Source organism: Eublepharis macularius, chromosome 8 (assembly GCF_028583425.1).
Source record: "Eublepharis macularius isolate TG4126 chromosome 8, MPM_Emac_v1.0, whole genome shotgun sequence".
Classification (NCBI taxonomy): domain Eukaryota; kingdom Metazoa; phylum Chordata; class Lepidosauria; order Squamata; family Eublepharidae; genus Eublepharis; species Eublepharis macularius.
The window spans coordinates 90,549,179-90,562,712 of NC_072797.1; the positions used below are offsets into that span (position 1 = coordinate 90,549,179).

Here is a 13,534-nt window from a genome sequence, read left to right on the forward strand (position 1 = left end):
AAATTAAGTTCGGTCAAACATTTATACCTGAAAGCTTTTATGATTTTCTTCACAAATATACAAAAGTACAAAAAACACATTAAGAGATAACAGAGGGCATTAATCACTGGGATATGTTGGTTCAAATCACATACCCCTTTGCCCTAAAGCATGCTGGGTGACCTCTCTCAGCCTAACCTCACAGGCTGTTGTAAGGATATATGGATGCAAGGTAAACCACGTATGCTGCCCTGAGCATCTTGGAAGAAGATCTTGTAATAAATATTAACATCTTGTAATAAATAATAACAGCAGTCCACACAGTGGCATAGAACACCTTATTCTTGTGGAATTCTGTGACAGACAGCACTAAGTCTATCTCCTTTTCCCCTTATCAGCCAATTCCCTTTTCATCCTGTTGGAGAGGTCAAAAACAACTAATCAAGGACCATGGAACTCTGTGAAGGAGAAGGGCGGGGTAGTTTAAGAAAAGTAGCTGTTAACTGTCACTCTCCTTAGATAAGAAATAGACATTCTGACAGGTTAGAAGTAGCCCTATCTTGTAGTCTGTCTTCAGGAAGAAGCAGGCTGGAGGAGAAACACGTTGGTTTGTAAACTCTCAAAGTTAATATTTCTGGGTAGAGGGAATCTAAGGGGTAGATTGAAGTCTGCAAGGTAAAAGCTCCAGAAAACCTGAGAAAAAATTGTCAGTTTTACAAGATACGGTAGACTGACAATTTCTGGCTGAATCTTTCTTTATTCTCTGTAATGACTTATCCATTAGTGACACTGTTTCTCCAAGTTAAGTCTTCCCCACAACTACAACTGTATTCATTTTATCCCAACCAACAAAACCTTTCTGTTCTCCTGCAGGGAAGTGAATAAAATGTTTTGTTTACCTTTGGCCTCTTCCTTGGCATATATGAGTGTACAAGGTTATAATGGGGTAAATTCCAAGAGAGGAAAAATGGCGGTAAAGCAAGTACAACAGACACAGTCAGCCACGGCCTGGGCATGACAACACAAACCTATGTCCCTTAAGGATATCACGAGCCTCCTCAAGAATTATAGGACAGCAGAAGCCAACAAGCCTCTGAGAGAAAGTTTGAGGGATGCCTGAAAAAATGCCCCCCCTTGTGACCTAACCTTGTGAGGGGATGACAAGGAGGTATGCATTTGCCCCACGAGGCGAGTTTGATCCCTAGACCCCCTTCCATGCCGGCAAGGGTCCAGATCTGAACTTCCCCCTTTGGAGAGCCAGAGGTGTGAGGGGGGAGATCCAATCAAACTGTCAGGCCCATAGTTCTCCCCATGCCATCCAACTGGGGCTCTTCTACACCTATGGTGGGTCACCCAAGTCACAGCTGCCTGCTGCCCCCAGTTGTTCCATGATGAGGGTAAGAAGGTGTGTGGCAGATGTCGTGGCATGGCTCCAGGAAGTAGAAAGAATGGAGTTCAGCTGCTGAAAGGTGGAGTGAAGTCTTCAAGGTACTTCTGATAAGAGTGCCCCATGATGGATCGTAATGAAAACTAGGAGATGGAGGTGCCATCCCAGCCACCCTGGCTGCCACCTATACCATAAATGTTGTCATCTTTTGGAAGTGCCTGACAGCTCTCTAGGATTTGGGCAGCTCTGTCCCCATGGTGCACTCTCACTGCTCCAGGATCTGCCACTCTCAGTGGTCTGTGTATCTAAACATGCAGTACTGGCTAGCTGTGCATGACCCAGCGTTGTACCAGTATGTGACCCAGGAGGTGATGCTGATCTGAGTGGAGGAGTTGCTCTTCCTTATTCTGCTAGGGTGAGATTCCACACAATGATGCACCATAAGATGGCTCCAACAGATACACTCCTGAGGAGAAATGAGTAGAGAAGCTCTGCGTGGTCACTAGGAATGTCATATACCACCCCACTGGTTAGTGTGGGCTTCAAGCAAGAAGTCTGGAATGCTCCAGAAGGCAGATTATTATCTTGAAAAACTGTAAGGAGAGGTGGTGATGAGGGTTTAGTGAGGCAATCCTCAAGGGCAGATCAGATACGCAGAGTAGTGTAGGACCAAGGTGTCTTGTAGAGAGTGACCAAAGGCATTCGGGATCTAGAGGAGGTCCAGCAAAACTCCTGTTGCCCCTGCCCCACTATAAAGAAGTTCTGCAATTGGTCCACAACAACCCATGGGGAGGTCATCAAGGTGCCAACAAAACTCTGGCCGAGGTGCTAAATCCCTCTGTCTTGGACAGCAAGGCATACTTCAGGATACTCCCTCAAGCTTCTATCTCTGTTACACTTCCTTCAGTAAATTTCATCAGGCTGCTGTCCTACACTGCCTGTGGTGCCTGTTATGCACTGGTAATAGTAGATCATGCCATCTGTTATGTGGAGGCCATCACTTCATGTGATATGAGGACCCTGACCATAACTACAGCCTTGCTCTATTATTCTCTCAGATGTAGCTCCCAGATGAGATAATTACTCACCAGGATGTCCCCTTCTGGGCAAAACTGATGAAATAACTATGCTGGACTCTGGGAATCCACCACCAGGCTAACAGGCTAATTGAACACTTCCATCAGATGCTCCAGGCAGCCCTCTGGAAACTAGACTTCGACCAGCTGGCCGAGTGGGACCTTTTTCTGGATCCCCTCTTGTTTAGAATGTAGGAGATCCCACAGGCTTTGATGGGTTTTGAGCTCCTCTATTGCCACTGGCCCCAGGGCTTGCTGGACTCTGTAGAGAATTGATAGGTGCAAATGGACGAGGGACCTGGTTGACCATCCCTGGAGTATATCAGGCTGCTTAAAGAGGTCCAAAAGGTCCAGGTTACCCAAAAAGACAGGTACGACGAAGAATCCCAGTATACTAAAAGCCCAGCATGATAAAGAAGTACACATTCCAAGAGGAAGAGAAGGTGCTTATTAGCCAGCAAGTCTTCTTGTAGCTTGATCTGGCTCCCTGGTATGGACCCTTCACCATGGCAACTGCATCTTGAAAATACTTCACTGATGCATCACTTATTATGTATCACTTATGGTGTTATATTTAACAAGTTTTGAAAAATCAGATTTTAATCCTTGTTACTGTACAAATTATGACGTAGAAAACTCAGCACCAGTGCTTTAACTGATCCACTGGGGCCTGACATATAAGCAAATTTATGCAGAAGGATTCAAGTAATTTTGATTTTCTTGTTTTACAGACAATGAAAAAACAAACAGTTACAATAATCTTTCTAACAATCAGTGGTAGCTTTTCAGCCTTATTGTGTATTTATTTGATCACTTGAGAAAGTAACCCCTATGTTCAAGTGGTTACCTCCAAGTGAGACTGAAGACCTGTTTTATTGGATACCTAATGGATGATTTTTTAAAATCAATGGTAAAAATGTGAAATCAAAATTGTATCTACCATGATTGACAAATGACTAAACCTAACAATTTCGTAGGGGCATAATAGGTCAACACTAAATTATTTAAATCACTATTAGTTAATGAACAGCCAGAGAACATTTAGAATTTTACATCACTGCCTTCTATGAACTGCAGAGTGTTGGTCAACAACATTAAGTGATGAAGAACCATTTGCTGACATATATATGGCTATGAAATGCTGCAGAATGAACAAAATCTTTTTGACTACATACAAAGCGAAGTAATAACACAGTGCACGGGTGCAACAAATTTGACACAGGCCATCTATAATACCAAGTATAGAAGGGCAAAAGAGACATGTGGCAAAACAGACATACCACAACTACTATGTTACTGTGTTGATCTTGGGGATCAGGGGCATTCCCTTGGTACACTTAAAATATACTGAGGAGATCCATTTCTGGCCAGCAAGGAAAATAAACACACTTGAGACAAAACGGAATGGAGTGGCATTGCCTTATATTCATGGAGGAGTGCATGACGCAGATCTGATACCGGTGAATTCACCAACTGTAAAATGAAATATTTTGGACTTCCATATTCTTTGTCACCGTTCCCCACACACTATTATAACAGTAGTTTGTATCTACTGTCATGCTGTAGGCTATTTTGAAGATGCCATCCAATATCTCTCCTGTATTTTGTGAACTGTCCAGGGGTAATGTAGTTAAAATACTGGACACCTGGTGCTGCCTCCATCCCGCCCCCCTGCTTCTAGAGAGCTCCATCGCTTGCCTGCCCAGACTGACCACCCAGCCTTGTAAGCACCACCACCAAACTGGGGAAGTGGCCAGCCAGCCTGCCCTCCTGCATGGTGTTGTTTTGGCAAGTGGCTGGCCAGTCTGCCTACCCAGTCTCCTGCATGGCACTGCCAAAGGAAGTGACTAGCCAGCCAGCCCTTCCAGAAGTGAGGGAGCTGTGATGATTGAAAAAGCAACAGATTCAATTGCTACCATTAATACAAAATGATCAACAACATGATCAACAGTTTGGACATTCAATGAAATCGGGGTATAGAAGCCACAAATTTGAAAACCAGCATAAAGCTGAACACATAGGTGGAACCTTCCTGAATTAAAGCGCAAGTGCCATCTTTAGGAACATCAAACTACCCAGTAGGAGTGGATCTACAGCAGACAGTATGCAATATCCAACTCTATCATCCCCATCCTTTACCAGCCCTATAATCAGAGTAGAAAGCCCTCCTGAATAATTCAGTCTTGCATAGTACGCAGAAAGCCAGGAGTGTGAGAGCTTCCCTGATCTCCTCAGACAGGCCAGTACTCCAAGAATTTTATCTTGAGAAAAAAAAAAAGTCTAAATATCAATAAACTCCTGGATGTGAATGGTAGAACTGTTTCCCCCTGAAAATCAACCTAACAAAAATGTTACAGGACTGCAGCCAAGATTTGTAATGGCTAACCAATTAATATACAAAGAACAAATGGTTTAGTATTAAAAATGTCTTAGGAATTTGAAAAGTGGTATAAATAGAATTCTACGTATCTGCTTCTGTGTGTGCATACTTGATATCTGCAGTTAGACTAACAGACCAATCCTAAGGAGAGGTAATCCATTGATTTCAATGAGCTTAGACTGGAGTAACTCTGCTTAGGAAAGCATTGTTAATGTAATATATTCTATTAAATGTGGTGCACATTAGTCCCTACAAGAAATTATATTGAGTATGTTTTTGGATTTACAGAAAAAGGAAGATTATAGTTAGGTGAGAAGTCAAAGACAAGGATTCAAAAGGCTATAAATTGCCATTACATAGAAGACAATTTATACGAATTGTATATGATGAATTGTATTCATATACGGATTACAGAAATTTAAAACAGAGGATACAGCCAGTAAAGTAATTTTAATAGATTATGAAGATGAGCAACAAAATATTTAATTTACATCTTCAAGCACTGGTGGGACTAAATAACTAACAATTTAATTGTTATTGCAAATAATGTGCTCAGAAGCCACTCTTTATATTGTTATTTCCCCCCCTCAACTGAATGAGAAATACAGCATATACAAGTTTTAAAAAATAGCCCATGATAAAAATATTGAAATATTGAAAATATAAATATCAGTATCGTTATTACTGCTGCATTCCTGGAAAAACCTAGCAGCCTAGCAAAGCTTCTAGGAGAAGCTGGCTGGCAGGGGGGAAACGTGCAGGAATGGGCCTCCTGAGATGTGTTCCTGATGTGGCACAACAACTTCACTTGCAGGAGTGACGTCATTGCACAGGCCACAGGAGTGCTCCCAAGCTTCATGCTGAGCTGATTTGGGCCTGCGCGATTACATCACTGGGTCAGTACTGGGAGAGTGTGTGTGCTTTGGGTGCATGTAAAGACGTTATAAAGGTTTGTGTCATTCATATATACTGGCCATATGATACATATATATCATATGCACTGGCCATATGATAAAACTGCTTTGTCCAATACAGAAAGTTGCATTTCCAAAAAGAGACATGTCTCATTTTCAACATCAGCACTCCCCAAATAATTACAAAGCTACTTACAGTTCCAGAATAAGAATGACATCCATTTTACTCTCATATACATCATGCAGTGTGATCACATTGGGGTGCTGGATTTCTTTTAATATGTTTACTTCGCGTTCAATGTCTTCCCTACTCACTCCCCGACGGCTGGATTTTGTTCTCCGTTTCTTGATGAATTTCGCAGCATACTGCATGCCAGTGCTCTTCTCGCGACATTTCCTTACAACTGCAAACTGCCCACTAGAAGACAGAAGACAGAAGATTTTGCTTTCTATTACTACAGGGAATCGGAGCATTAGAAATGTAACACACGTTAACACTTTTTTAAAAAAAGCAATTTTCTTAACTGCCATGCAGGAGAAAAATTATCATTCAGTTCCTGAGGCAATAAGAAAGCATTCAGAAAAGCAATGAGCTGTGGAACTGGTTTCTGGTTTGCCTTCTTAAAGGCTCTTCCCAAACTGAAAGAATGTTTTGCATTTAGCTTTCAAAACTAAATGTGGCTACCCTGGCAAAGTTAATGTAAAAGGAAACAAATAATCTTTATTTTTAGAAAACAAAGATGCAATGAAATATGCATAGTTTAGTATCATAGGTTGCATTTAGATGGCAAATAATACCTTGCTATTACATGAATGAGTCTGAGGAAATAACATGTGCATAGCCAACCTTGAACTACCAGTGTATATCTAACACAGCACTGTTTCCATGGAGGAACCCCTAAATTAATTTTTTAAATCCTGAGGAACCTTTATCTATGAAAATGTTTACAGGTCAGAAAAAATTCATGGCAGGGAGCACAATTCAATTATCGCTATATTATTGTCAAGAAAATTTGTTTGTAAAGATCTGCTATATCTCTCTCTCTGTTTATGTAAACTTACATTACTTTAACAAATGTGATATTTGAAGGGAATTTTTCACAGTATCTCAAAGTTTTTATTTATTTATTTATTCCATGTTTTTTCATGGAACCCCTGATGATGTCCTGCAAAACCCCAAGTTCCATGGAACCCTGGTTGGGAAACTCTGGTGTGGCCACTTGAAGTTACAGAAGTAGGACTGGCCTAATACAGGCAGCATCTGCAAGATAAAGAGAGCATCTTGCACATACACTTGCTCCTTCAAGCCTGAAGATCTGCCTCCATGGTCTTGTACCAGATTGCATATTTGGTGATATAAGGTAGATATCTACTAGGAGAAAGGCCTTTGCAATTGTTGCCTAAGATCTGCTGAACAGTCTCATCTAAATTCATGTGCTTAAAGCGTCTATGAACTGTGAGAACAAGCAGGGCTTAGGTTAAAAGGAAAAACACTGATATCCTATGGGAATCATAAGCCACTGGACTCACCTAGCTATTTTGTTTAAATTAAGGGAAGATACATATGGGCCTGTTTTGGAGGACAAAAAATTAACTAGTATTTTAATGTGTGCGCCATTTGTGGTTCGTATTCCTGTAAAAAAGAATCAGTCCAGATCTATTGTCAGAGAATATTTATTTTACAGTAACCAAAGTTCAATGAAAGATGACAGAAAACCCTATTAGAACATTATAACCTAAACTTAGCACAGTGAAACAGTATATTCAACTTAATTCAATTGCTGTATGTTCTGTCGGTACTATGCAGGAAATCAACTATCTTTAGGTTCATGTATTAACTATAGGTTGGAAACAGGGTTGGAAGCAAGTTTGTAAACCCTAGTTTATTGGATAACTGGTGAGAGTTAAAGATGACTGGCATCAGTACAAAGACAACACTGAAGTATTATTAAAGCAGATGAGTGGAAATCTGCACTGGAGATGCTAGAAAGGAAATCAGCAATCAACATAAGCAGTTGTTACTATTATCCAGGAAATTTTACAGCAATATTTAAAAAATAACCCAAGCTTGCTTTGTATTTCTAGATTAATAATGGTCAACGTGTTCTTAAATGCTTCTTGCTGGAAATGTACCATTATTATTCTAGAATTAAAAAGGATACTAGAATTATTTTTTTAATCTTTCAATTAAGAAATGGTGCCTAATGAAGTATAAGATAGAAAATGCAACCAAATATAGAAAATGCTGTTTCACTCATTCATGAGCATTCTGCCTTTTACAGAGATGGCAAGAAAATTTAATACCTCACCAGGGCTGGCCCAGCATTTTACAGCTTCTTTGACCATAGGCCTCATTCAAATGGTGATGGGCCCAGCACATAAAAGAGGTCACACCTTGGCCATAATCTTTTGCACCAAGCCTTGACTAGAAGCATGGTCTGACTTCTGTCTACTCAAAGCTAGGGTGACTATGAGCCCAACAGAGAAAGGGGACTCAATTAAAATGGCCTGCCCAAGGAGGTTCACAGATCCTACTGGATTCCAGTATGCCCTTAAAGTCTTGTAAGCTGGCACCATCATGACATTCTGCAGCAGCAAATTCTACAATTTAACAATGTGTTATGTGAAGTACTTTCTTTTGTCTGTCCTGAATCCCTCACCCCTCAGTTTCAGTGGAAGCTTCTTCCTGTCCATTCATTCCACACCATGCATAACTTTATAGACCTCTATCATGTCTCCCCTTACTTGCCTTTTTTCTAAGCTAAACAACCCTTAGCAGCCCTCTTAGGGCTGTTGCTCTAGTCCCTTGATCATTTTGGTTGTACTTTTCCGCACCATTTCAATGCTACAATAGCCTTTTTCCAGGTGTGAACAGAACTGTACGCAGTATTCCAAGTGTCATCTCACCATAGATTTGTATAAGGGCAGTGTGACAATGGCAGCTTTATTCTCTATTCCTTTTCTAATTATGGCCAGCATGGATTTTGCTTTTTTCACAGCAGTCACACACTGGGACATCATTTACACTGAGCTCTCTACTATCACCCCAAGATCCCTTTCTTGGTCTGTTGCTACCAGCTCCGATCCCATTAGTATATATGAGAAGTTGGGATTTTTTGCCTTTATACGAGTCATATTACACTTGCTCACACTGAATCTCATTTGCCATTTTAATGCCTATTAACAATTTGGAGACATCCTTTTGGAACATTTTGCAATACGTTTTTGTCTTAACTACCCTAAATAATTTGGTGTCATCTGCAAACTTGGCCACCTCACTACTCATCCCTAACTCCAGGTTATTTTTTAACAAGGTGAAAAGCAATGGTCCCTGAGGGAGTCCATTGCTCACATCCCTCTTTGAAGGTACTGTCAAGGTTGCCTTTCATTGACCACTCCTGTTATTCGGGCAGAACCTGGCTCCTTGGTTTATCAAGAGAGCCAGGAGATATCTAGAATGATGTTGGTGGAAAACTCATACTGCATGTTACAGAAAGTATTATAGAGTCTACTGAAGACCTATGAAGTGGCAGTGACAACAGCATGATATGTTACTTCTCTGATACTACATTGTGGCACTTTGCCCCTTTTATATGACCTGTATATTGCTGTATCTCTGATTTCCTTAGTGTTCTCTTAGATTTTTGCTGTCACCAAAGTTTCCCCCTTAGCTCCCTTGTTTCTGGAATGGGTCTCCCTGCAAGTTGGGGGAATTAGCAAACAAGGAGAAAGCTGCAAGAGGCGGTAACAAGTGAGATCCTCCACCAATTTTTACCAGGTCCCCTCCCCAAGGAAACTAACAAGAGAGGTGTTTTCCAAAGCAAAGAGTATTTTTATTTAAAGGGGAAATTCAAACGCACAAGAGGCAAATATAATAAAATCACAGGCTTACAAGATACCCAGGAAAGGCAATGAGAAAATGGGGAATAGTTGTAGGATTTCGGTAATAGTTACCTATCGGAACAGTAGAGAGGTCCACGGAAGAACAGAGGCTTGGAGGACTAGAGTGCCTTGCCAGAGACTCAGAGGGGTTCTAAGGGCACAATGCTTGGATCCAAGTAGGCATGTACTATTTGGCTGGGGCAAAGCCAGAGTAATTATACAGCAAACTGTGCCCTGGAGCTGGAAGATGACTTCAGCCCTAAGACCTAAGTGGTTGTCTCCTGAGATGGACAAATGACTTGAGTAACTTTGATTGGCCTGCCAGGGTGGGACAAAGAAATTAGCATGCCTGTTCCCAGTGCCTGACAAAGAAACTGTAAATTTAATTAAGTGCCTCTAGACCTGGCTGATTGAGGGATAGGGGTTTAGCTGGGGTTGTGATCAATGGGAAGAAAGGAGATTGGAATGTCCGAGGGGAGTTGTCTCAAGCGCCTTTCTTGTCAAAGAGCTGCACATTCCAAGGCCTGGGCAGGTCAGAGTCAATGGCACCTAATCACTCAGCATTCCGTTCACATGGCATGTGCATTTCAGTCTCCTGGGCGGGAGCCGGCAACATTTTGCCCTGTTGGGTGGCTTGCTTACTTCAGCATGAAACGCATTAGTTAAGGCCTTATGATTTCTTTCAGTCATAAGCAGATATTAAAATGGTGGCGAGATAGGCAGACTGCTCACACCCACTTAGATTGACACACTATAGGATCTTTTATTGATAGATAGATAGTAGTATGACAGAATGGTCAGTGGCTGTGATGTAAAGAAAGGGATCCTTTGTTCTAGATGAAACTACTATTCTCTTTCTTTTCTGGAGTTAGGCACGCTGCTACCACTTTCTAGTACCCCAATCCCTTTCTCTTCACACATCACTGCTTTCCTTCAGTTGTTAACTGAATCTGAAGGTCTCCACAGGAAGTTTTCCACAACACCTGACCAGGAATCTCTTTACTCTCCAGAGCTACTTCCTTGTTTGACTGGGTAGGAAAAATTTCTTCTCCTTAAAAGATCTATCTCCTTTGGTTTGGCCCGTTTGGGAGTTTGCACCTACTTCCCAAACTTTCTTGTCAACTTTCCCCAGTTCTCCTGCCGGTGTTAAAATTGCTCTGTTAGGACTCCGTCTTCCAACTCTTCCAACTCAATCTCTCTTTCTGCTAGGACTAAAAACAGACCCTCCCCGCAATTTCAAGCTCATGCTAACCAATCAGATCCCTTGGAGTAGCCTGCCACTCAAAGCTCTCTGATTCTGTGAGGGATTAACTCTTAACAATCCTGCAGCTATGTGCGTACAGCACTTCCAAACTTTGTAAAACATGCATTCTGCCACATAGATTAAAAGAGATAAGTTATCCATACATGTTCATAACCAAAGATCTATCAGTGGTTCCAAAGCTGTCTCATAAAAAGCTCAAAAACAGAGTAAAGAGAGTGACCACATTTAATATAAGATTTTGCAGGATAATCATGAAATGAGGCAGAGTTCATACATTCAGATATCCAAATAAAAGTGTCACAGATAATAAGATACTTAATTTTTATTTATCAATACATTGTCATCTATAACTATGTCATAACATATGTTAATGTATCAATATGTTATAGATACCCATTCCATCCTGGCCCAGGGCCGGGTGTTTGTTCTATTCTCTGTCTGGCTTGCCCCTGTTTCTTCTGGAGCCTCCCCAGTGGCTCCCTTTGCAGCTTGGGAGTGGAATTTACCACAGAAGGAGTGGTAAATGCTATCAAGGGATGTTCCATGCATTAGAATGTTAATGCTTTCCATTCCCCAAAGATGCAAATTACAATATCCTTGAAAGCTAGTAGGTAAACATATAAAATTTCTTCTAAAAAGCAGAGTATATTTATATGCTAAATGCTCTAAAACCATAATATTTAAATGCCACACTGTATTTTCACATGTACAACAGAACCTGGGATTATCTGTTCTGTTTACACTGCAATCGTTCTTACCAACAGTTTCGATAGTAAATCCATTTAGTATTACAGATCAGATATATGCACTTTAAATGATGGATTACTCATCAGATAACAAGAATAAATTGGTTAGCTATTTTATTACCTAAAATACTACCCCCTTCACATTTTAACCTATATAAACAATATGGTTGAACATTTGTCAGGAGTAGAGATGGGCACAAACAGCAATAGGAACTAAAAAAAGCCACGAACAGCCCAATCAGCTGTTTGCGAACAAGCTGTTCCTGAGGTCCCATTCTAAACAAATAGGTGGTCGTTGCTGTTCGTCAAGCCAGACAATCTGACACCTGCAGTTATTTTCACTTCTTTTGCGCTTTATAGTCTATCAAATTTCAATTCTTCCTTCAAGATGCCTTGTTCCTTTCTTATTCTATCATCTCAGTCCACAATTTTCACTTTTAATAAAAATTTTCCTTCTCTTTTTAACTCCGAAAGCCAGATAAAGATCTTTTACCTCAGTTTGTTCCGTTTGGGTCTTTCGTGCTGCCTCTTTCGTTGCCAATTATCCAAATCTGGTTCTGAAGCTTGGGTCCTGGCGACCTTATGCCAAACAGTGACTCAAAGAGTACTGCAGAGATGTTAGCTTCCCCTTCTCCGAGAGTACCTCAAAGCGATGAGGGAAATCCTTCGTCCAGGACCTTCCCCACCGCCGAGATCTCGCTCTCTCCGGGACTCGTGGCGTTCTAGCTCCTCTTCTACCTGTAGAGGAGTGGCAGCTGGTGATCTGAGCACCTGGCCTGCCCGAAACAGTCACTCTTGATGGTCCAGCTCCCTGGACCACGTCAGGTTGCCATTAGCCAAACCGGAAGACTCTGGCACCTGCAATCAATTCCCTTGGCAACTGGAGGCAGGAACTGCCTGAACTCTGTCTGAACTCCTGCTGTTGCCCAGGAAACCCCAATCTAAGCCCAATTTAGCTTGATAGGCAGGTCTCCCTTTCAAGTGTGGAGCTCCAAACTTGTTACAAGGAAGCAAAGAGCAGGGGGTAGGGGGGCTACCAGCTTTGGTTTTACAGACAATGAGGGAGACACAGTTGCTGTTGGCATTTTGAGAGAGAGACAGGGAGAGTGCATTGGAGCTTGAATTTTCTTTGTGTGTGGTGGGATAGGGATCTACCTCTTCAAATTCCAGGGCTGCTGCCAGGCTCTAGGGCCAAGCTATTATTTATTATTGGTACATTTCCTGCTGCCTGTTCAGGTAGGGTTTCTGGGAGTGGTGTGGTAGGGATCTTGATGGCTGGAGGAGAGCCTGCTGGCCCCCACGAACAACGAACATGTTGGCAACGAGCAACGAACACCATGTTTGGGGTTTTTTTCTGTTTGTGCCCATGTCTGGTCAGGAGCACAATTATTTCCAGTTAGGCTTGGTGAGAAGGCTATTTCAATACTCCTTTATGCTGATGATACTTTACTTATATCCCATACAGAAGTTGGCCTTAGAAGGCTTTTAAAGTAGTTTAGTTCTTATTGTATAAGTAATTTACTAAACATAAATTATGACAAAACAAAGATTATGTCTTTCAGCAGAAGGACCTACCATTGTAAGTGGAGAAGGGATAGAAACGTTTTAGAAGAGGTGACCTCCTTTAAAAATCTAGAGATAATCTTTCATAACTCTTCCTGGTCAGCACACATTGAACACGCAAAGTGGAATTTTGAAAAGATTGCATTTAGCATTCAGTTTTATAAAACAAGAGGAGACTGGTGCCTACAATGTTAAAAATTTACAGAACAAATGTAATATCACAGTTGTTATACGGAACTCCAATTTGGGGTTTCAGAAATTTATGGCCTCTAAAAGTTATCCAAAATAAATTTGCTTTCATATTATTAACAGTTTCTAATTCAACAGCATCAGTTATAGTTAG

At 41.2% G+C, this 13,534-nt stretch overlaps 1 protein-coding gene across 1 annotated transcript in view; it reads right to left on the reverse strand.

Moving 5' to 3' along the window:
- DAPK1 (death associated protein kinase 1) overlaps window positions 1-13,534 on the reverse strand; it is a 142,270-nt gene that overhangs the window by 70,848 nt on the left and 57,888 nt on the right. Inside the window, exon 3 of the mRNA XM_054986551.1 lies at window positions 5,933-6,154. Within this exon, the coding sequence (XP_054842526.1) occupies window positions 5,933-6,154 (222 nt within the window). The remainder of the gene's footprint in view (window positions 1-5,932; window positions 6,155-13,534) is intronic.